This window comes from Thermobia domestica, chromosome 9, assembly GCF_964235325.1.
Source record: "Thermobia domestica chromosome 9, izTheDome1.hap1.1, whole genome shotgun sequence".
In the NCBI taxonomy this organism is placed as follows: Eukaryota; Metazoa; Arthropoda; class Insecta; order Zygentoma; family Lepismatidae; genus Thermobia; species Thermobia domestica.
In genome coordinates this window covers 10,393,644-10,417,014 of record NC_137462.1, presented here as the reverse complement: position 1 = coordinate 10,417,014, position 23,371 = coordinate 10,393,644, and the positions used below count along the sequence as shown (strand labels likewise).

Sequence of the window (23,371 nt, the reverse complement as noted above, 5' to 3'; positions counted from 1 at the left end):
ACCATTCACTGATGTATCGCTTAGCCACGCAACGACGGTTAAGGACTTTTTTCGCTTTCAAACTCAAAAAACGTCCGCAGAGGCGTATTGGAATGAAGAGAATAATATTGGCCAGGTAAGTGCATTTGTGAGATTCGATCATCGACTAACTGTCTCTGAAATTATGGAGGACTTAGGCATTTCCATCTTCTCGATATGTCACCAAATCTTACACGAAGACGTAAGGATGTGATGAGTGTAGTCTAAGGTCGTGCTGCCACACAGGATCAGAATGGCACTCATGTCACCATCAGGAGGGAACAGACGCCAATGATCCGACATGTTGCCCAGTATCATCATTGAGGTGAAGCATTGTTTTACTGATACGACCCGGATATCAAGATAATGCTGTCCCAATTGACGCCGCCTGGATCCCTGGGACTCCAAAATGCCAGAAAAGTCCGATTTCGGGTGAGAGTCCCGCTGATATTGCTTTTTGACATGGTCAGAATCGTGCATCACGATTTTGTTGCATGTTGCTAAACTATTAATTAGAATGTTTACACAGTTGTGTTACAACTGTTATGCAATTTCGGACGTCGTGAACAGATGGAGAAGTAGGCATCTGGACAGTGGCGTTTGCACCGTGATAATGCTCCGTGCCACACTTCAGGAGTGGTGTTCTGGAGTGGTTGAAAAAAAAACGTCATCCCGTAAACTTTAATTCTAAATCATCCCCACTATTCTTTTACAGCAACATTCCCACCACTTATACGTTTAAAAAATATGAACTATTCCGTGACACAATACATCACATCAGGCATTATTCCAAACACGAGTATAGGGCCTGTGGCTCAGTAGTAGAGCGTTCACCTCTGGTGCAGAGGGTCCTTGGTTCAATCCCAGCTCGGGCCAAGTGAACAAACACTGTGTGCATAGGTTTCCTTGGGATTCTCCCGTTTCCTCCCACTTTCTTCATTTCACCATTTCATTCATTTGTCATCATCATCGTCTCCTCTAGCCTAGCCGGCATGATGTGGGACGTATAACTCATGGAAGATTTCATTTCATTTTTTCCAAACACGAGTAACCTTGGAGGTGCCGATCATTAACACTTACGACTTCCCGGAGACACATTTCGTATTCTCAGCTGTCAAGGCTTAATTCATACTTGCTTTGGACTACCTTGAAGTTAGAGTATATCTGGGAATTCTGTTAGCAACAATCTGGGAATTATGCTTTGTAGGGAATCCCTTGTGCACACATTGCACATTGCTGAATTATACATTCGTATCTGTGACTCCGTTTACACTAATATGGATCGCGACGCGGTGGTCGAAATAACGCGTGTTGCAGTGGTCTTTCCACGTTTTTAAACGGTGCGTGCTGAAAAACTGATATCTTTCTTCTGTTATTCAAATTATCAAAAAAGTTGTGTTCTTTTTCCTATTTCTCGCTTTCCTTCCACGGGGTGTCTATTGGTCATGAAAGTCAAGAAAAAGTCACGAAATTTAGCTTTTGGGTCACGAATTATTTTATCTGTATAAATATAAGTGCAGGACGGAAAATTTTGTTTTATAAAACGTCAAAATTCACCACCAAAAATGTCTATGGTCGGCTTTAAATGCTACCAAATCGCAAAAAAAGTATGCTTCTATTGCATGTATGAAAATTCGGCTTAATTCGCACCCAAATTCGTACTTGAGAATGTTACGAAATTTTAATAGACAACCTATTCCATCTTTCCTTCTATGGCGGTATGAAGAAGACAATTTCTTCGCAAGATGTGTCCAGTCCAATTGGTCTTCCTACGAAGGATGGTGGCTAGAAGTGTCCTCTTCTCTCCGTTTTAAAACAACTTCGTTTGTTGCTCTCTCTGTCCATTTTATCTTCTCCATTTTCCTCCAAACACCATATTGCGAAGCTCTCTAAACATTTCTTCTCTAACTTCCATAATGTCCAAGTCTCTGAACCATACAGTTCAATGCTCTATATATAGCACTTGACCAACTTCTTAAGTCGGATATTGAGCCTGCTGGTTGAGAGTGATCGTTACTTGTTGAATGCTTCTTTGGCTGTGGCAATTCTTGACTTGATCTCTTAAGTGCAGTAAGTCTCTTATCAAAATACTTTCCAGATATTTGAAATTATCGACCTCATCAAGTTCTCTCTGTTCTACTCTGACCCGTAAGGCCGCGTTGAGATATTTTCATGACTTTGAACTTCTCGATGTTGAATTCCACTCAGTACTGTTTCCCAGTGTGAACTATTTTGTCAATCATCTCCTGTAATCCTTCTTCAGTTCTTTGGAATTACGATGCAAACGGAAAATTGCATTGCAAATTGCGATGCATGTATAATCATAATTTATTGAAGAAGTTAAGTATTTTTACAATAAAATAGCGTAATATAGTTTTTTCTCCATGGTAGAAGATTTTTCTTTTGATCTCATATAGTTGTAATAAATGTCCCCTCAAAAACTCGTCGTGTCCTTTAGGTACTTACCTCTTTGCTTTTCGATAATTCTGTTACAAACCTGCCAGAAGGAAAAAAGAAAAAGAAGTTAATGTGATAAATTAAAGAAATATTTTTCTGTAGCAGATGATTAAAATGAATTTACGAGTTTACACACTAGAAACTATGCTTTTAAAAATTTAATAAGCAAGGGATGAAATATCTTACTTGCAGGTACTCGCCAGTAAAATATCTACTATAATAAAGTGCAACCTATGAAACCTTTTGACTTGACTAAGTTCGGTATTGTTCCCTCACCTCTAACCAGCTTGCCCCTTTCACAATGTTGTCGGACATCAGTTTCACCCGCACTAGCGAAGATAGACACATCTCGTACATGGCTCCATTGACACCCGTGAACGAACACAATGATGAGTAGAGAAAGTGGAATCGGTCTTGAATCAACTAGGACCTCTCATTGTGGTGCGATGTTGCAACATAGGGATTAGCTGCAGTTGACAAGGTGAACTTTGCAGAAGTGTTTCCAGCTTTTACATTAAAAGAATGTAAAATCACAGTAGTAAGACACGATAATTTTGTGTATTAATTTCTAGCAGATTGATCATTGTGTCTTCTTATTTCAATACGACAGGGTTTCCACTTTCCAACCCTGGTTTCTATTTATGATTTTAGTTCTAATTCAGAAACATACTTTAAAAAGTTTCCTGATGGCTACATGGTTAGCATACTAGCGGTGTCGGAGGACCAGATTTGGTTCCCAGATATCTCACGAGATTTTAAATCTTACATTCAGCTGTAGACCTAAGCCTAACGTAGTTTTTTTTTTTGTCGCTAAGGACATTAAATTGAAACAAATAAATACATCTTTTTCAAAAAATAATTAAGAATCCTACTTCTGCAAAGCACGAGTGCCGATATCAGTTACGCATTATTAATACAAAAATGTTAATTTCAATACTTTCAGAATGTTGCTTAGTTAGATTTGGGTTTAGGGTCCCTTACAGCAAGGCTATGCGATACGTGGACCTATAGCTTAACATGCGATCCAAACAAGATAAGCTCCACAGAGAATCTAACCCGGGTCTCGCGCTAAAAGTCAGACGCTAACCATATAGTCACTCATGAACCAGTTTATAAGCTTAGTATTATTATAATTAATAATAATAATAATAATAATGGTTGCTTTTTCATTGCTAGCTTATATCAGAGCTAGCTTATTTATATGCTGTTTCTAAGCTATACTTTAAACTAAAGAACAAAAAGCACGACTAAATAACACTTTTAAATGCCATTACTACAAGCAGCGCAATAAGTGCACAATGAAACATGTTAAATTGTTACCTTAGTAAGTAAGTTCTAAACTTCATCCACCCTTTTCCATAAAGATCGTATGTTCATTTTTAGTTTAACGTCCCACGACTATGCTCCGAGGTTAGCCAAGACGGTGATGATGATGATAATAGGGAACTAAATGGTGGAATGGAGAAAGTGGAACAGCGAATGAAGCGGGGAAACCCCGAAAAAGTACCCGCACACGGCGTTTATCCAAGACAAAACTCATTTGGTGCGAACTGGAAGCGAACCAGGGACCCAAAAACAGAAAAGATGAACGCTTTACTACTGAGCGACATTGACGCGTTCTTGAAGATCGGGTATTCGTTGCAAGATTCATTATAAGTACATAAGAAGACTAAAAAGGGCTCATCCGTCAATTACTTTTGCATATGATGTAAATAAGTATCACTTTCTTCTAATTTGATACTGCAGTGCTATAATTTTGGTTCAGTATTTGATACCTTATTTTCTATTAGTTCTATGGAAACTTTTTATTCAGTTCATTAATCATTGAAAAACTACTTCATAATATCAGACAAACTGGTAAGAAAAGCTGATGATGGAAACACTGTTTCAGCGCAAGGACGTAAATTTTCGTTTGCTTGGTTAGAACGGACCGAGAGTCTTGGTTTATACGTTGCCCCGCTGTATAGCTAGACCATTTTGCAGTCACATTGTTGATATGTTTATACAAATAAACAAAAATCACTTTGTGACAGTAAACATATCAATACATATTTTTATTTTATTTATTTGCATGTCTTCTCACAAGTAAAAAGAATGACATCTGCTATTTATTCTTAAATTCGCGTTTTTGGTTGATCGGACTTTACACGCCAAATGTTAAAAAAAAATGTACTCGCCACTCTGGCGAGCAGATGAGTGGATTTTTCAAGCCCTGGTAATAAGGGTAAACCAGAACGAAACTGAACTGAACTAAAACTGTCAAGACAAATCATGACCCCACCTGCTAACACCCAATATTTTGTTATTAACTATTAAAATAAAATTTGAAACTGATAATAAACGTAAGTGAAAGATAAAGTTTGTAAATAAATAAGGTTGGTGGAAGCTGCAGGGTCATCAATCAGGCATCACTATTCCAATCAGTCGTCACCTCATCATCTTCCTCTACAATCAGCAGTTCTCCAAAGGAAGATGGGTCTGGAAGTGGTCTTTACCTTCTAAGTTGGTTTCCGAAGTTCCATCTTTCCCATTCGGTACTCGTATGAGCTTGGATAGGATAGGAAACTCGATATCCCGTAAGGGGAATATTTCACACTATTTGTTAAATCTTTGTGAAGTAGAACTCTATAACTGTTAATAAATCTTTCTGTTTAAGGTGAACCGAAAGGTCTAATTTTATAATTGAATAGTAGTTTTCTTTTATCTGTTCATTTCTTACAACTTAAACTTTAAAGACACAAAACATTTAAAAAATTAAAACAATACTTACCAAATTCACTTGGCTGGACAGCATATAAGTAGAGACTGACCGTAGAATCGACGACAAAGAAAGTGCACTTCGACATTTTATAGCATATGGAAATAAAGAGCCTCAATGTGCTTTCGAAATTGCGAGTTCTTATCTTCCTTCTCGGAAATCAGGTAACTAACGAAAACACGGGACTGGAGCCGTATTCCCTTTTCTGTCCTGTTGTTTCAAACTCTGATATAAGGAGTTCATAAATGGTAGCGTTGGTTCAGAAATATTCTTTTGCTAAATGTTCTTGTTTTTCACTGACATGGCGAAAGAAAAGTAGTGTTTTCCTTTCAACTTTCAAGCACTGGAAAAGCACACGTGATATGGGCATTATTTGGTTACGAGCTTAAAAATCAACTCTTGTATGAAATTAACAGGCTGGTAATTCTTCTTCTTTCTCACTCAACCAATGGCGTATTTTGTGGGCTACCGGGCCTACCGGTGGTAGCCCTAGTACAATATAGGGATGGCTACAAAGTTCCGGTTCCGCGAGGAACCGGTTCTCGGAGATCCGGTTTTCAGAACCGGATCTTAGGAACCGGTTCCAGATCTGGATCTGAAAACCCGGTTCCAGACCTGGATCCGAAAGCCCCCAAAGACCCGTAAAGGAGGCACAAATTTCACCTGCACAACACTGCAAAGAGGACCATGCGCTTGTGCCTTCCCCGCCCAGACTCTCTTGTGCCCCCAGAAAAAAAAATTAGGCCACCAGTGTTTTTTGGTCCACCAGTGGGTGTTTAGCCAAATGAGTTGGCCAGTTTGCCTGTTTAACCATTGGGTTTGCCAGTTACCCAGTTTATTTAGCCAAATGAGACAAGCGGCCGCCGTCTGGGCATCTGCCTGTCGCTTCCACCATTTCATCAAGCACACTCGGGTTTAGCGTAGGGATCGTCACATAGTTTCGGTTCCAGTCCTGGATCCGAAAACCCGGTTCCAGAACCGGATCTTGAGAACCGGTTCCAGATCTGGATCCGAAGAACCGGTTCTAGACCTGAATCCGAAGAACCTGTTCTAGACCTGGATCCGAAGAACCGGTTCCAAACCTAGATCCGAAAAACCTGTTTCGGAACCGGATCTTCTAAAACCGGATCCGTTCATACCCGAAAACCGGTTCCAACAGGAGCCGGTTCTGGCCATCCCTAGTAGAATATTACAAAATAAAGTTGTTACAATATAAACTAATTTACTTTGTATATTAATAATTTTATACTTCAGTATCTTCTCTCAATGATACAATTTTGTGAGAACTTTATAAATTTAGAAACATCCACGTGCTTCTTTGTCCGCTGTCTCTTTCGCATTCTTGAGATCTTAGACTTCGCAACGCAGCAGAAACCGTTATTGCTTCAGCAAGAATCGTGTAGTTATGAGTACATTCCCCTTCGCTCTACCTACGGACCAGTTGCCTCGAGGGAAATCGGTTTCTTGGTCGTGAATGAAGAGTAAAGGAGAGTTATACGAGCAATGACAGCGCATTTTGGGGGTCTGTGGGAACGAGGGACATATTGAACGTCGTTCCGTAGCGGTTTGTGTCAATACTTTTCAAACTATAACCCTTGACGTAGCATATTGTTTAAAAGATGTTTTTCAAGTTTTAAACTGAGTACGAAGATAATAGATTTCCTTCTATTTGGAATGATACGGAACCTGCAAGGTTTTCGGACAATATAGCAAGTCGCCATTGAAAACGAGGAAATGAAATGATGAAGTTCACTACAAACAACTATATTACAACATACTACATTGAGTATATGTGGAAATTAATGATAGTTTTGCTGATTATGCTTTAATTCTTTGGACTTAAAATTTCTGTTTGTAGGCTAAAGGGAATTCCCCCCCCCCCCCAAAAAAAAAAGGCATTAAAAACATTGTTAAAATCTTACGCCAATCAATTTCATCAAGTCTGACTGAAAAATGAGATAAGTATAATATATTAAGCAGAAGCCTTTGATTTCTCGGACAAACCAGTTCATGGAATATTGTCAACTATTTACCATAAAAAGTTCAATCAAGTGATCCCTGAAGTTACATTAAGTTAGTTGCGTTAATTGAGATTGCTACGGCAGCATCCGTAGAAAGTACTTTCCTCCGTTGAAGAGGATAAAATCTTATTGTCGATCAACTCAGACACAGGAACGTTTGTCTGGTTTAGCGCTAATACCGATTAAAAAAATCATTCCTTCAGAAACTTCGGAAGTAGTCCAACTATAACCTTAACGATGAAGTCATCAAGGCATTTTTTGTACTCACTGCAACTCCTTCACTCAGTACATTTGGTCCATACACCGCACAAATTTCCTGATGAATAGCTGCTGCCGATTTGCGGTAAGGAAACGTGTAACAGCTCGAACTTAAGAGTCTTCATCCCGGCGAAATTAAAATACCGCTAATTTTACAGGAATTATGTGATATCTTCAAATAGATTAAAGATAATTGAAATACGGAACAAGAGCGCCCTAGGCAATATTATTTTACATAAGAAACCGTTATCACGACTCACTTATGTGCTTTCGATTTCGAGCCATTTTGAAAATCGGCATTTATTTTCGCGTTTCTAAACAGCTGAAAACGGAAAGCCACTAGGTGACTTGTGATAACGATATCTCACACAAAATAATATTGCCTAGGGCGCTCTTGTTCCATATTTCAATTATCTTTTATCTATTTAAAGATATCACATAATTACTGTAAAATTAGCGGTATTTTAATTTCGCCGGGATGAAGACTCTTAACGAGGTTTTCTGTTGCAGCACACATTTTGAGACGCTACAAAAGTGCAACTAGTGATCAGACAACCTTCACTCTACCACGGCTGGATACAGACTGAACTACTGCGCACGTGTATACAAAGATGGTAGCGCTGCCCCCACTATTTCACGCATAGTGACCAATCAGAGATTATCTTCCGAACGCGCCTCGTATATGAGTTAAAATTGAAATATGTGGCAGAAGTACAAAGTAGAAATGCGTGTTAAAATTTGCTGTTTTTTTTGTAGTCGCAAACTGTACCTAAAGAAAAGCACTGTCATTTAGCTTCAAATTGGTTTAATCCTACTGTAAGTTAGAATTGGTTTATTTTGAGCGTGCATGTGGTAAATATTGGGGCAGCAAATACCATATTGAGAGAAACACTTTGAATCGTGAGTTTCTTACTGCCATTCACACATAATTACATGGTGCGTCAATTGTTTTACAAAAGTTAAATTTTGTGTGTAAAATATATTTCTTTGAATCTCTATTTTTATTATTATTTTTATAGGTGGCCTCGAGCATTTCAACGTTATTGCCAGTTGACTTTTCACAATTGGAAAGAGGAATTTATACGTTTGCATCATTCATCATGCTTTGTGGGTCAACAGTTGGCTGGAATGTCAGCAAAGTATCATAACTTGAAGGAAGTTTCAAATTCAGCATTTAATGAATTCGGAAATCTCATAGGTGATGACGAAATGCTAGCTTATTTTGTCATCGATGAATTGATGACTGTTATTCATGACAGAAACAGGTGAGATTTTTAAGTAATTTTGTATGCATATCACAAATTACGTACCAACAAATAGTGAAAACTGTAAATGGTTTCGTTGATCACTTCGTCAGATTCTCTTTCCTTCAAGGCAGAACGGTTTTCTTTCGATGTCACGTATATTTTACTAGTAAACGTTTAGTAATAAATATCCACTTGCTCGAAAACTCGACCTTTCCCCTTTGTGTGTATCTGAGGTTGTCGATCGTACAAGAAATAATCACTATTGACTACACACATATTACTGAAGACTGGTCATAAGAATAACGGCAAAGATATCTTGTGTTCATTGGAACTGTATTACATCTGAAAATAAAACGCCTTAATCAGATTTTGAGATCTCATCTTAACGTTGTTCCGAAAAAAAAAAAAAAAAATCACAAGCAAAAACAATGGATTTTAGTAGTGGTTCTACCCTCTTTCCTGCTCCTCTACTTCATACTTCTTTCAAGCTCTATTAAGAAGTTCATAAACAAAGCATCTGGTTGTTACATAGCATTGCTCCAAAAAGATTTCATTTTGGTAAGCCCTCTTGTTTTCCATTGAAAATAGAGGAAGAAGAGTAGTGTTTGGTTTAGAACATTTAGAAAAGTGAGAAAATGAACTTTAATAAATACAATATTAGTTGAGAAATTAACATTTATATGCAATTAACTTATTGTATTTTTTATCGTGAAAATGAAAGTTCATTTCGTAGACTGCATAATTCTAGTTCTCAGTTTCGGATTCAGTACTTTATAAAAAACGTAAGCCAGCTACCAGCTTATGCAGTCTATAAGATAAAATCGGTACAAAAAAACATGTACTAATGTTTTGTTGTGTTGCTTTTCATTATTGTTTGTTGTTTTCTGTCCACGTGAAACAGTAAAATATATAATAACGATATTTTCCTCCACAGCCAAAATTGCGATACAAAACTTACAAATTGCGACGTAAATTTAAATTTGTTTAGCAATTTGCGACACAAAAACCAAAAAGTAGGTGTACAGTAGCAAGGATAAAGTAGGTGTTCAAAAAGTGACTGAGAGTAGCGAAGTGAGTATTATAGATAGTTAAACTTTGTGGATGATTTGTGGATAGGATCTTAATGTAAATGACCTTGTATCTCGTTGTGAAGGGCATGAAAGAAGTAGTTTGAGAACACTCATACGGAAAGTGTAGTAGAATACACTGTTGTGACGAGTTGTATATCTTGAGACAAGTAAATGGGGAATTTAGGAACAATGCAGACAGTTGTCAGCAAAAAATCGACGTTTAAATTGTTTGTTTGTACTTTGTTGCACAATACACAAAGAGCAAGGTGAGTATCTTCTAAGTTTATTTACAAGATTACTCTTTAAGCGGCATATATAGTAATGCAGCACTGTCAAGCTAATATGAATCTTGAAATAAACTTGAGTACCGTACTTTTGTTTTATATGTTCAGGGAAACTGAACTTATTCATTTTATATCGTGGCTTAGAATATGTTGGACTCACAAAAAAATATTTGAATGGTAACTGATATTTACCCAACGAAGTCTTTACCGCTGACTTAGCACTACTCTTCAGTGTTTAAATGAGCAAAGTAAAGCTTTCATAAGGAAACTTGCTTTACTGGTATCCATCAGGGATGTCTACTGGTCATGAAAGTCATGAAAAAGTCATATATTTTGCTTAGTGGTCATGAAAGCCATGAAAAAGTCCTTTATTTACCCAACTGGTCATGAAAATCTGAAATCTCAGAGTATATTTTTATACTTCATACTTTTATACCTCATACTGCATGTACTGAAACAGTTGTATCAGGTCAGTAATTGTGAGAATTTCCCCCACCAGTTAGTGCTGGCTAACTGGTACTTTACTGTCTTCCTAGCTGCTCCCCATTTCATCTTCTAGTCTCTGTAATATAGTAACAACTTTTTACTGTCCAACTTTCTGATCTGCTATTTCTTTACTTCTAAGAAATGTAAATTGTGTATTTTTGGGCCTTTAGACTTATGCAAATAATATTATTCGTTTGAGTTTGCAGATTTAAATTTGATGATCTATTTTTTTTTAACGAATTTCTTTTATAATTTGTTTTGTCTTTGGGCAGTTCTCTGAGTGCTTAATTTCAGACAAATTTCTGCTAGATGGATAATTATACTCAGAATTAAAACTTCAAATACAGTATAGAGTGATTCACTGGTAAGAGCAGGCCCGTATTTAGGTAAGTGCTATTCTGTGCTCGAGCACAAGGCGGCAGAATTTTAGATTCTTTCTTTAAGATTCACAATAAGTGATATTTAAGACTAGCAACCCGCATAGTTCCGACGCACCACTGATGGTAGGGGTTTATTATTACTAATGGTAAATTTTTATCGCCATGGTCATGAAAATTTGAACAAAAAGGTCATGAAAAGTCATGAAAAAGTCATGAATTTACTTTCTGGTATTCCAGTAGACACCCTGTCCATGAAAGGAAAGCCAAATAAACACTGTCACCGAAGGCAGTAAATACATATGCGCTACTTGTGAGCAACAAAGTGGAAAGATGTTAGCACTATCTGAAGTCAGACGTAGTGATGTTTAAGAAAGAAACAGTTCTGTTCGTGCCCGCGGCTGATGGAAGCGGACTAAAGATAATTAATTCTCAGCTCCAGAACGAAAGATACAAAAACAATTTATAAAACTATGTAAAATAAATATTGTCTTTCATATAACACTGAGCATGATTTCAGTGGTTTCTAAAAACCTTTGGTGATTGATTTTACCAATACAAGATTTTAGAAAGTTGGAATATTTTTGAGTGTTACATATGGTACGCAAGGAACACATGAATTTGTATTGTGTATTCAATAATCAAATTGGGAAGCAATATTAGTATTTAAATGTTATTGTAGGTGGTCAAAAGTACTAATTGATAAAGTCCGATTTTCTGTTGTTTGTTTATTTGACCGTTTTCAACACCGAGGTTGTATATGTAGACCTACAATTAAACATAGGCTTATACGCTTGCTATATGTACGTAGTTCCGGATTCCTGGTGGTTTTCCTACATGGTTCCGATCTTATTTTAGTAGCTAAGCGGTTAGCCTACGCGCCTTCGGCGCGGTAGACCAGGATTCGATTTCCGGTGGGAGCTCATGTGGTTCGGATTCTACGTTAAGCAGTTGGTCTGCGTCTCATATAGCCTCGCTGCTGAAAGGGACGCTAAACTTAAATCAGATCGATCTTATTTTAAGCGGAAATTCTGTCTTGTATAGCCTTGGTACTGGAAAAGGATGTTAAACTCCAATCAGTAAATAAGATATAACTTGGGTTTCAGGCTTTCTTTCTTTCTTTCTTTTTTTTTTTTTTTTTTCTTAAACAAATTATAACAAACTATAACTTTAAATAATAAATAAGTGTACACTCTCGGGAATTATTAAAATTATGTTAATTGCATTTTCATTGCAGAGATGACAACCTAACCCTGAAGTACTACGCAGAGAAAGTAGTACGGTTTGTTAGACATTCAGTGCTGAAGAAGCGTTTAAGTGAATTCCTAAGTCTTCCCGATGAGGATCAGATTTTGGAGAAGGGTGCTATTCTTATTGCCCAGTGGTGTCAGCCAACGAAAGATGTTGATGAAGACGAAATCATTTTACAGCTTGACATTATGGCAAACAGAGTGTATGAACTTTTGCGAGAAAAAAACAGAAACCATCCGCTTTTTAATCACGAAGATAAGATCAGTCTGTGGAAGGTGAAAAATATTCCTAGGAACCAATGGACACCCGCGGAATGTAAACAAATTATATCTGTCATATGCAGTGTCATGTTTCACGAAATGGGCTTCCGTGGAAATAGTGAGGAATATTATTCTCCCGAAAACTCCTACATCAATGCAGTAAGTATTTTTTATATTCCATTTAAAACTCACGTGATTGTATACGTCAGGGTATATGTTGGAAGTAAGATTTTATCATATAAGGTGTAAAAATACTTGTTTGTTTTCAATAGATCAAACAAAGCATGTATTTTAAGCTTGGATTAAAGTGGGAGGATAAAACCATTCCATATTCTTGACAGATTTTAGCCCCAGTTATTAGGAATAATCCTTAAACTTTTCGCTGTGGAATTAAATTTTCATATTTCCGTGAAATATCGGTGGTCCCAGATCTTACACATCTGAATCAGAATCTAGCAAAAATGCAGCTATCTGACTGTCTTACTATTGTCTGTCATTATTTCCTGCGGTACTGAGCGAGCCTCAAACCTGCAAACACACCACAACAGAATGACGCAAAGCTTTCGTATTCATTCGTGCTTAATTGCAGAGTTCCAAGAAATTGCCACCAGTTGGCAGCACAATACAACGCATTATTACTACCACATGTTCCATATACAATGAGCGACTGAAATCGACTATCAGAGCGAAGTATAAATTAAAATAGACGTGAACTTAAGTCGATTTCTGCAGCAAAAGGCAAAAATTCTCAGATCTACTAAAGTCGACTTTCACAGCAAAAGAATTAACTCAGAATATACGCAACATTTTAATGAAAATTCACTTCCTTTATTTTTTTTTTTAAGCAAAGTTATCGAGAAAATTTTTCAGAGTGAAATGGGGAATGAATGTCATGGTTCTTGACTAATTACATTGATTACAATTTCACACAACACCCGATTAGGAAGCCTCGAAGGAAACACAGATGCCAAGGTTTATTTTTGCGAAAGATATCACAGAACGGACAGACAGACAAACACACACACACACACACAGACATATATATATATATATATATATATATATATATATATATATATATATATATATATATATATATATATATAACACAAATTAAACATAAGTTTCTTACAAGGCTGTTTATATTCTTTATTATAAATTAACGAGAATTGTTACAGTTTCGGAAGTATATCACTTCCTTCTTCAGACTACTACTCCAACTGAAATCATAGATATAATATTTAGATAGTTAATTGGTATTTAATTTAGTTAATATATATTAAAAGAAATATAAAGATTAGTTAACAATGTATTATTTCTGTTAAGAGTTTAAAATTGTCACAACAATGGGCATATATTTTGAATTTTAATGAAAAATGAAAAAATAATTCTTGATTGGTAGAGATAACAAATTATGTTATGTTATCTATGATTTCAGTTGGAGTAGTAGTCTGAAGAAGGAAGTGATATACTTCCGAAACTGTAACATTTCTCGTTAATCTATATATATAAAAGAGAACGTACAAATCCTTTGTTCCCTCATCACGCTAATACGGCTGAACCAATTTCTTTTATTTTTGGGGGGTTATTAGGATTTGGACCCTAGATTGTTTTTATCATATCACTTTAATTTTTAATTACCAGTGTCTTGAGATAATTGACCATTCAAGTGTCCATAACGTACAAATCCTTTGTTAGATCATCATAGGTAAAAATAAACGTATTTATATGCAACCCGCATGACCGTGTCACTCGGCGGGTTAACATAAATGACAGGCGATATAATGTTAACATTTACTGCAATCACTTGAAAGCGAAAAAGTAAAAATTATCTAAGTAACAAAGTTTATTGCGTTCCGGGGTGACCGCAGCGAAGCGGGGCGGGTTAACATAAATGACAGGCGATATAATGTTAACATTTAATGCAATCTTCTATGGTTTTTATCATATCACTTGAAAGCGAAAAAGTAAAAATTATCTAAGTAACAACGTTTATTGCGTTCCGGGGTGACCGCAGCGAAGCGGGGTGAACGCTGCTAGTCTATTATATAAAAGAGAACGCACAAATCCTTTGTTACCTCATCACGCTAATACGGCTGAACCAATTTCTTTTATTTTTGGGGGGTTATTAGGATTTGGACCCTAGATGGTTTTTATCATATCACTTTAATTTTTAATTACCAGTGTCTTGAGATAATTGACCATTCAAGTGTCCATAACGTACAAATCCTTTGTTAGTTCATCATAGGTATAAAAATAAACGTATTTATATGCAACCCGCATGACCGTGTCACTCGGCGGGTTAACATAAATGACAGGCGATATAATGTTAACATTTACTGCAATCTACTATGGTTTTTATCATATCACTTGAAAGCAAAAACTTCCGGGGTGACCGCAGCGAAGCGGGGCGGGTTAACATAAATGACAGGCGATATAATGTTAACATTTACTGCAATCTTCTATGGTTTTTATCATATCACTTGAAAGCGAAAAAGTAAAAATTATCTAAGTAACAAAGTTTATTGCGTTCCGGGGTGACCGCAGCGAAGCGGGGTGAACGCTGCTAGTTTATAATAAAGAATATAAACAGCCTTGTAAGAAACTTATGTTTAATTTGTGTTTAAGATGGACACAAGGCCTTTTTATAAAAGTAAAGTACGGGACATAAATAAACGACCAAAATCAACACTAATTTTAATGGGAGTTTTGGTCGTTTATTCTTGTCCCGCACTTTATATATATATATAAGTATAATCTTGGGGCCATGGATAAACGACTATTTTTCCTGGAAGAGGAAAGACTTTCCTCTGCCCTCTGTGGGTTAGCTGCGAAGGAATCAATGCTCCCAGATTTCTGAACGACCTTGTTCCTGCGTGTTTGAAGGTTTTCATTTCAGATTGTCGTGTGAGGACAGCAAAAGTACGAACTGATTTTTCAGTTTACCCTACACACCAACTTGCATAACGTTGGTGTTCGAAGGTTTTCGGTGAAGTGACATGTTTATGTATTGCCCATAAAAGATCTATACGGAAAAATAAACTAATGAAGATTTCATTTTTTAAAAAGGATCCTCTTTCCTTCAGATTGACATAAAAAAAAAAAAATTAAGTGTGTAAATGCCTATAAAAGGGTAAATATTTATTCTCAATTCCTGCAAGAGACTTTACTTTTGTTGCTATAATTTACAACTTAAGGCAGGCAGTAGGGTTATTTTCCTTCTTTTTTTTTCTTTTGAGTTTTATAGTTTTCCGGATTTTGCAAACCATAATAAGATGAATCACATCCTTGTAAATTTAAACATGGCTTTTTTTTTTTAAATTTTATAAAAAAAAGAAAAAAAGAACGGCAGTTTTGACTAGGTCTTCTTCATCCATGAATGAGCAGTAGTAACGTATAAAAAAAGTTAAAACAGTTTTCTTCTACTGTTTTGAAACTTAGAGAAACGAATAGAAAGAAGGGAAAATCTTAGAATGCTTTCTCTATAAACTTAGTTTCTTATAGAACGCTTCAATTTATTGTTTATGGCCAGCAATGTTGTCAATAGTTGCCAGTTGGTAAATTTGAGTTCTCTAGTTCCCTCGACACTTTGTTCAAAGTGATTATACAGGGTGTCTGTCGGACACGGAAGTCACAAATGCCACGAAATCAGAAAACGATCATGAAAGTCACGAAATTTAGCTTTTGGGTCACGATTTTTTTAACTGTACAAATGTAAGTACAGATTGGAAAATTTTGTTCTATAAAACGTCGAAATTCACCATCAAAAATGTCTATGGTCGGCTTTAGACGCTACGAAATCACAAACAAAGTACGTTTCTATCGCATGGTTGAAAATCCGGCCTAATTCGCACCCAAATTTGCTCTTGAAAATATTAGGAAATTTTATGATTTAGTAAAGAAATGGTCACAAAATTTCATTTTGGAATTTTAGAAGACACCCTGTTATAGTGTGCTGGTGTCTTAGTATTTTCACGCTGAGTGAAAATGTCCAATTTCTTTCGGCTGTGGATAAGTAGTTCGGCGGTACCAAATGATCCGCAACCTGGCCCTTCTGGCCAGAGAAGTCCAAGTAACAGAAAGGAGGATCGTGTACTTGGAAGTGGGGCAAAGCTGAAGAAGCAAAGCGTCCTTATAGTGCGAAATGTACAGAAGTTTGTGCGTGAAGTTATTCGGAAAGGTAGAGTTTTACTCAGCAAAAGCGTTATGAAACTAACAGCGGACGCTACACGGATTGTACTCACAACAATAAACATTTTACAAATTCCAGATCCCAATGCTTATCGAACGCCAACAAAGCTACACGTGATAGAAAGCAGTTACCGTTCGGCAAAATAGATGATTTTACTCGCGATTTGCTGCAACATTACAGCAGAACATTACGTCGTGTGTTACATAGTGTGGAGTTTTCGTATAAGTCAGTGTCTAGAAAAAGCGCGATATGTGAGTCCAGTGAAGTTGTTGCTTGGAGATACCGTTATCTCGAAGAAATTAAAGCTTACCGTTCCGCGGGATACTGTGACTTATACCTAGACGAAACTTGGCACGAAAGCAACACGTGCCAAATGAAAAATTGGTCCGACGACGTTGACAATTGCAACTTTGCACAAAAAAAGGTGAAAGGATCGTTATTATGCACTGTGGTGGCCGATTTGGTTTTGTGGATAGTGCTTTATAACCCAAAATGTCTGATGCTTCTGCCGATTATCATGGGACAATAAACGCAGAAATTTTGGAGAAATGGTTTGAAAACTCCATACTAAAACGCTTAGAGGAGCCATCAGTTATAGTTCTGGATGATGCCCCTTACCATAGCCGTGTAATTAATCCGAAGCCTAATACATCTTGGAGAAAAGAACTATTCTTAATCATATGCGAATCAACATATCGCCATACCTAGTCCGGTCCCGATAATACCTGTTCTTCTCCAAATCATTGATGAACAACTATCTGCGAACAAAAGAAGAAAAAGGTACGCAATAGACGAACTGGCAGCATCATATGAACATGCTGTTTTAAAATTACCTTCACATGATTGCGTACTTAACCCACTCGAAATTGGTGTGGTCACAATTAAAACGGACGGTAGCATCCCAAAATTTCAAAGGTGAATCCCTACCGAAACTGGTATCTTTATTAAATAGTGCGTTCAGTAGAATTAGTGTTGACCATTGGAAAAATTACATAAGACACGTGGAGGATATTGAAGACAGTTACAAAGATATTCAGTCGGTTTTTAATAACTCAAGCAGAGTTTTAGTGGAAATAACAGATTCGTCAACAGACGATTCTGACTTAGATCAGGAGTAGCACTTTCTAAGGTAAGACAGTATTCCATACTTTTTAATATTCTCTTATTTTCGTAGATCATGCACCTTATAGTATTTGTGGCTGATTATTGTTCAGTTGAATTGTTTTCTTGTTCAAAATATTTGTATTCACGAACGGGCGAACACATAATCCCACGTTTTCACAGAATTTCCTATTTAAAAATAGTTTGCCCAATTTACTTTTAATAATTATATAATAAATTAATATATTGATGTATTTTATTGCAAGTTTTTATTTTGTAATATGTTTGATAACGCTTGCTCTTGTAGGAGATTTCATATACAGTTAGAGCAGTGGTTCTCAACCTAATTTCTATTACGACCCCATTTTATCACTTCCTCTTGCCAGCGATCCCCTTATAATTTCTGGTTTCTAATAAGCTTGTGTGGGATTTTTAATATATATATTGCGTACATCTCACGATATCCATCTAGTTCATTAATAGTAAAATCCATTTCTTGTATATAGTGGATACAGTAACTTCTCTAAAAGCGAATAAATTAAAACCAAATTTGGTCAGTTCATTCATATTACAAATCTCGAATCCGATCTGTCATATTGTTTCAAAATAGAGGCCATTTAAAAATTTTAGAACTTCATTACTCCCTTAATTTTGGGTCGTATAATAAAAAATAAAGTGATTCTTAATTTTGGTTTAAAAAATAGGAGAGTTGTTAAAAAGGTTATTAAGTATTTTAAATGACTTGATAATGTGCGTCACGAAGATTGAACCGGACATTGCCGCACTAGTGAAATCACACCATGCTCAGGTATCTCATTAGCTTTCAGTTTTAATTGTATTTCAATATGAAGATTTTGTTGCATTTGTATTTTTCTAGTGTTTCAATATGCAGTTCTCATTAGTTTCATATCATACCTCTTTCATTTAAATTGATTTTTAAACAACTCTGCACTTGTTGAAAATGTTTAGTAGACCTATTTTTTGTTGTTAACAGTAAGTATAAAAATAAAAGGATATTTTTTCCGATAGTAGATTCTAATCATATTTATCTCTTCCGTTTATCTTCGCGACCCATATGAAACCCTGGGGGTCGCAACCCCTAGGTTGAAAAATCCTGATTTAAAATAATACTGGCAGTTTTGTTTTATTACCACTGGCAGTTCAATATATTTCTTTTATGATTAATTACTCGAAGGCCGAAAATAACGTAGAAGCAGTTATCTGATATACACACCAACAAAGAAGTGAAAGTTTCAGGAGGGCTGAAAGTAGTCGAAGAGGAGGAAATCTCCCTGGCCATCCTAGCTGCAGACCTGGTTTCGATATGAACGTTGGTTAAAACACGTGGGCGATATGTATATTTTTAATTAATGCTAATTATTTAACACCTATCCCTATAAAGCAGTTAAAATTCTTATAACTAAATCCAATAATTCACTAAAATTACTTTTAAAAGTGAAGAATATAAAATTACTGAGCAAGATGATTTTTTTTCGAGACGAGGCTGAAAAGAATTCTTTGAGAATCGAGACAAGACTTGTTCAAACTTAACAAGACGTGTCTTCTCGTGGACAACACTAATCAAGACTACGCGCCTTTGGCTTGGAAGACCCGGGTTCGATTCCCGGCGGGAGCTCATGTGGTTCGGATTCCACGTTAATCAGTAGGCCCACGTCTCATATAGCTTCGCTGCTGAACGGGACGTTAAAATCAACTCAACTCAACTAGTCAAGACTATTAATTCGTTTTCGCGTCTCCCAAACGAGTAGCCTTAAGTGAAAAGAGACCACATATCAGAATAATATACAATAAGTCTAAACAACATTTCTTTAATATCGCCTATTTATTGGCTCCAATAATGAGAACCATACATCCAGCCCAAGCCACTAACCTTAGGAGAGTTTTCATGTCAGACATTTGCAAGCGATTGAATTATATTAATTTCAATACAATAGTAGAGTATTTACATACATCATTTTCACAATAGCCTGTTTTAAATTTTGTTTTAAGTTTAGTTTACTGACAGCTTTATCAACCAAGTGCTAATCAAATTTGCAGTTTTCTGATGTTTTGCACTAATGTTTGTTTTTAATTTCCTGAGACTTTTTCTTTAATAAAATTAAAATTATAGGTATAATGTTATAAAAAAAATGACCCTATTTCCTCTTCTCAGCAACGGAATTAAAAAAAAATAACTTCAAGGATTCGTGAGATGCACTATTCTTAGCAAAAACTATTTGAACCCTCTTTTACTCCCCTATAGGACATATTTCAAACAAATCTTTTCTTAGCTCTTGATTTTGTGACAAAAGAACATTCTGTACAAATTCATGTTTGTATCTATAATAGTTTGACTTAGTTATTGATGAGTAAGTATAGATAAGTTGTTAAAAAAAAAGAATGATTCGTGTTGAAATTTAATATTTTCGTCCTATTTGAATTATGTTGTAGACCAGAGTTTCCCCACCTTTTTCAACTTGCGGCACACTACGGGTGTAACTTGAATTCTCGCGGCACACTTATAGATATTATTATTATTTGCAAATATAAAATACCATGGTAATTTTTTTCTGTAATTACTTATCTCCTTCTCACAGAGATGAAAGTTCGATTACTGGTTTTCCCCTATGATAATTCATTATGCTTATTTTTTATTCTAATTTTAAAATAGAAATGTTATAAAAAATGCAATGAAATATAAGACCAACATTTTTAAAAATACGCTTTCTTTTTCGAAAACTGTATCCAACCTTTCACCAAGAACGTAGATCACTAAATAACGAACGAACAAACAAATGTCTTGTACATTTAACTTTGCTGTTTTAACCAAAACCGGTGAATATTATTGCAATCACACAGCTTGCGATGCGTCGAAGTCAAAACACAGCTATTGAACAAAGTTTCACTGTCATTCACGTGCGAATGAGTGTTCTATGAACGTTCACTTGACGCGTACCGTACAAGTGCTTCCATTTCTCGGTGTTAGTATGACTCTCAATTGAAGCGTAACATAGCAGCCAACCGTGGAAATGTCTACGAGCCGAAATACTGTCTGCTACACAGTAATAGATGTAGAATAATATATTACAACTACAGTAGTTTTTCCATGGTAGAAATTCATAGTAATGTGAAATACAAAAATATAAATTTTTCCCTATGTCTTGCAATTTGATTGCTATAGAATTAATAATTTTGTTTCGATTTCCTCGCGGCACACCAGCGGTCCATTTGCGGCACACCGGTTGGGAAACGCTGTTGTAGACACTGGATCATTTTACATTCTTCTTAGACCATTTTTTCATCACACAATTCACGTGTAAATATGTTTCAACTACGGTTTTCTCTATGGCTTTCTCAAGAAGAGAGGAAGGTATGGTGTCCACACATTTTCAAGAAAAAATGTGGCAACCTTGTCCCCTAGCACTTGCAGAAAAGAATTTTATGGTTGCTTGTGGTTGTGCTTGCGGAAGGGTCTGTTTCCTACGAAGGGTATGGGTAAGGGACGTTCATCGGTGGCGGCAACTGTATATACGAGGGCCATTGCAAAAGTCATGGCAACTATTTTTTTTTCTCGAAAATGGTAAAGAATTTTAAAAAATTCTGAAATATGCAAATGGAAGGTTAGTTCATATGTAAACATTATAAGTAGGGAGATAGATGAACACACAGACCACCATAAAGATATAACACGAGAAAAAAAGACGAAAAACATTTTGTCGTTCCGAAAGTGTTTCTGTCAACTGCAGCTGTACACAATAGTACATTACAAACTATGTGCATTCCATAGCATCAAGAGTCTCCCCAAGAATCCACAAGATGGCAGGGACTCTTAAGATGTCACAGGTACGTGTTCCTGCCTTGTACTTTTGTGTACTGTTCAAAAGACAAATTTTTCCCTCTTTTTTTCCTCGTGCTATATCTTTATGGTAGTGTGTATGTTCTCCCATCTCCCTACATGTAATGTTTACATATGAACTTACTTTTCATTGCATATTTCAGAATTTTTTTGTTCCTTACCATTTTCGAGAAAAAAAAATAGTTGCCATGACTTCTGCAATGTCCCTCGTGTATATATATATTATGGTGGTCCAAAAAACTTTGCGAACTTAATTGCGCATAGTTGCTAATATTGTTCCTTTCCTACAAGTATTTTCACTGCAAAAAATCAACTCAATTGGATAATATTTAGGGGTCGCTCAAGCGACACGAAGTTATGCCATAGGATGCATATAATTATGTCGTATACGAGACATATTGGAGGTTTAAAAATTCAATCCTTATAAAGTAAATCGTACTTTTTGCTCTACAAAATGAATTATTTATTATTATTACTAAACTTGCAAATAGCTATTACCAAAATTACTATTTATTGATTTCAAAATAAGTGAGATGCCTCTAATTATGCAGTTGCTGTTCATTTTAAACAGAAAAAATAAGGTTATTAATGAAGTTGGTAATTTTTCAAAGTGCTTTTTCGAGCGTCTGAAACACGCTTTCTGTGGTCCTCAACAATCTGAATTAGGCTCTGCATTTCACTTTCTTTCTTTGTGAATGAATCATTGAAATTGGACATAAGGGCCACTGAACGTTCAGCAGCATCGTTGACAACCTTAAGTGACTCGACGATTCGTTTCTCCTTTTGGAATTTGTCCGAGTTACTCCAGTGCTCGGAATCACATTGGAACATGAAGTTGATGTCAACTGGAAGAGAACGTAAGGTGCAAAGAGAGGCTGAATTAATCAAATCATAAAGATTCTTTGTTTCTAAGCCGTGCCAGTCTGTGAGTTTTATGCGTCTTGAACTCAGTTTTCTTCGCAAGCCTTAAGATGATTTATAATATTCCTCTTGTCCTCGAAAGATAACTTCTCAGAGAACAGTGAGAGTGGAACTAACTCTGTTTCAAGATACCACAAGTAAGTTTGAAATTTGTTCATTGCAGATTCAGACAGATTTATTCACTATGGCGTATTGTTTGATCTGCTTGAACAGAAGTAAGTCGTTGACGGGGGCATCACATGTCTTGGGACACAAAATCCATGCTTTCACGTATATGAGACTTGCAGATAAACACACTTCCCGCAAATTTTTTTTTCCTCTTTGACTGTAAGCTTAAACATTTCGCGGAAAATTTATATCTTGAAGCAGCATATACCTTTCCCATCCAACGAGCCATATGGTAAGCACCTGGGGACTTGAAACGGTACTCCTTTGGAAATTCACCAAGTATCAACAGGCAAAGCTCTATCATTTCTTTATAGTCATCACAGGAAACATAATTATTATCTTCCTTATGTAAAGATAATTTTGTAGAAACATAACTTCATTTTTCAGTGTTCGTACATATGGCATGGAAAAGCGTTCGTCTTCCAGCGCCTTAAAATTATAATGCATAAGGTTTGGTCAAAACTCTTGGAAACATTGAAACCGTGGAATATTTGGACATCTAGTTTGTTCTCCAAAATTGTGAGAGGTGCATAATTAATTAGGTGAAATTTATCTGTATTTTAGACGATACCAATCATAAATATAACTCCGTTTCTCTTCCAGTCGTGGACTTATATGTCTTACATTTATGCCTACACTAGAAACG

General features: G+C 36.2%; 1 protein-coding gene across 1 annotated transcript in view; it reads left to right on the top strand.

Moving 5' to 3' along the window:
• The window catches only part of LOC145694404 (F-box only protein 21-like), a 43,944-nt gene that overhangs the window by 3,479 nt on the left and 17,094 nt on the right, over nt 1-23,371 (top strand). Inside the window, exons 2-3 of the mRNA XM_081770597.1 lie at nt 8,532-8,777; nt 12,214-12,646. Of these exons, the coding sequence (XP_081626723.1) occupies nt 8,532-8,777; nt 12,214-12,646 (679 nt within the window). The remainder of the gene's footprint in view (nt 1-8,531; nt 8,778-12,213; nt 12,647-23,371) is intronic.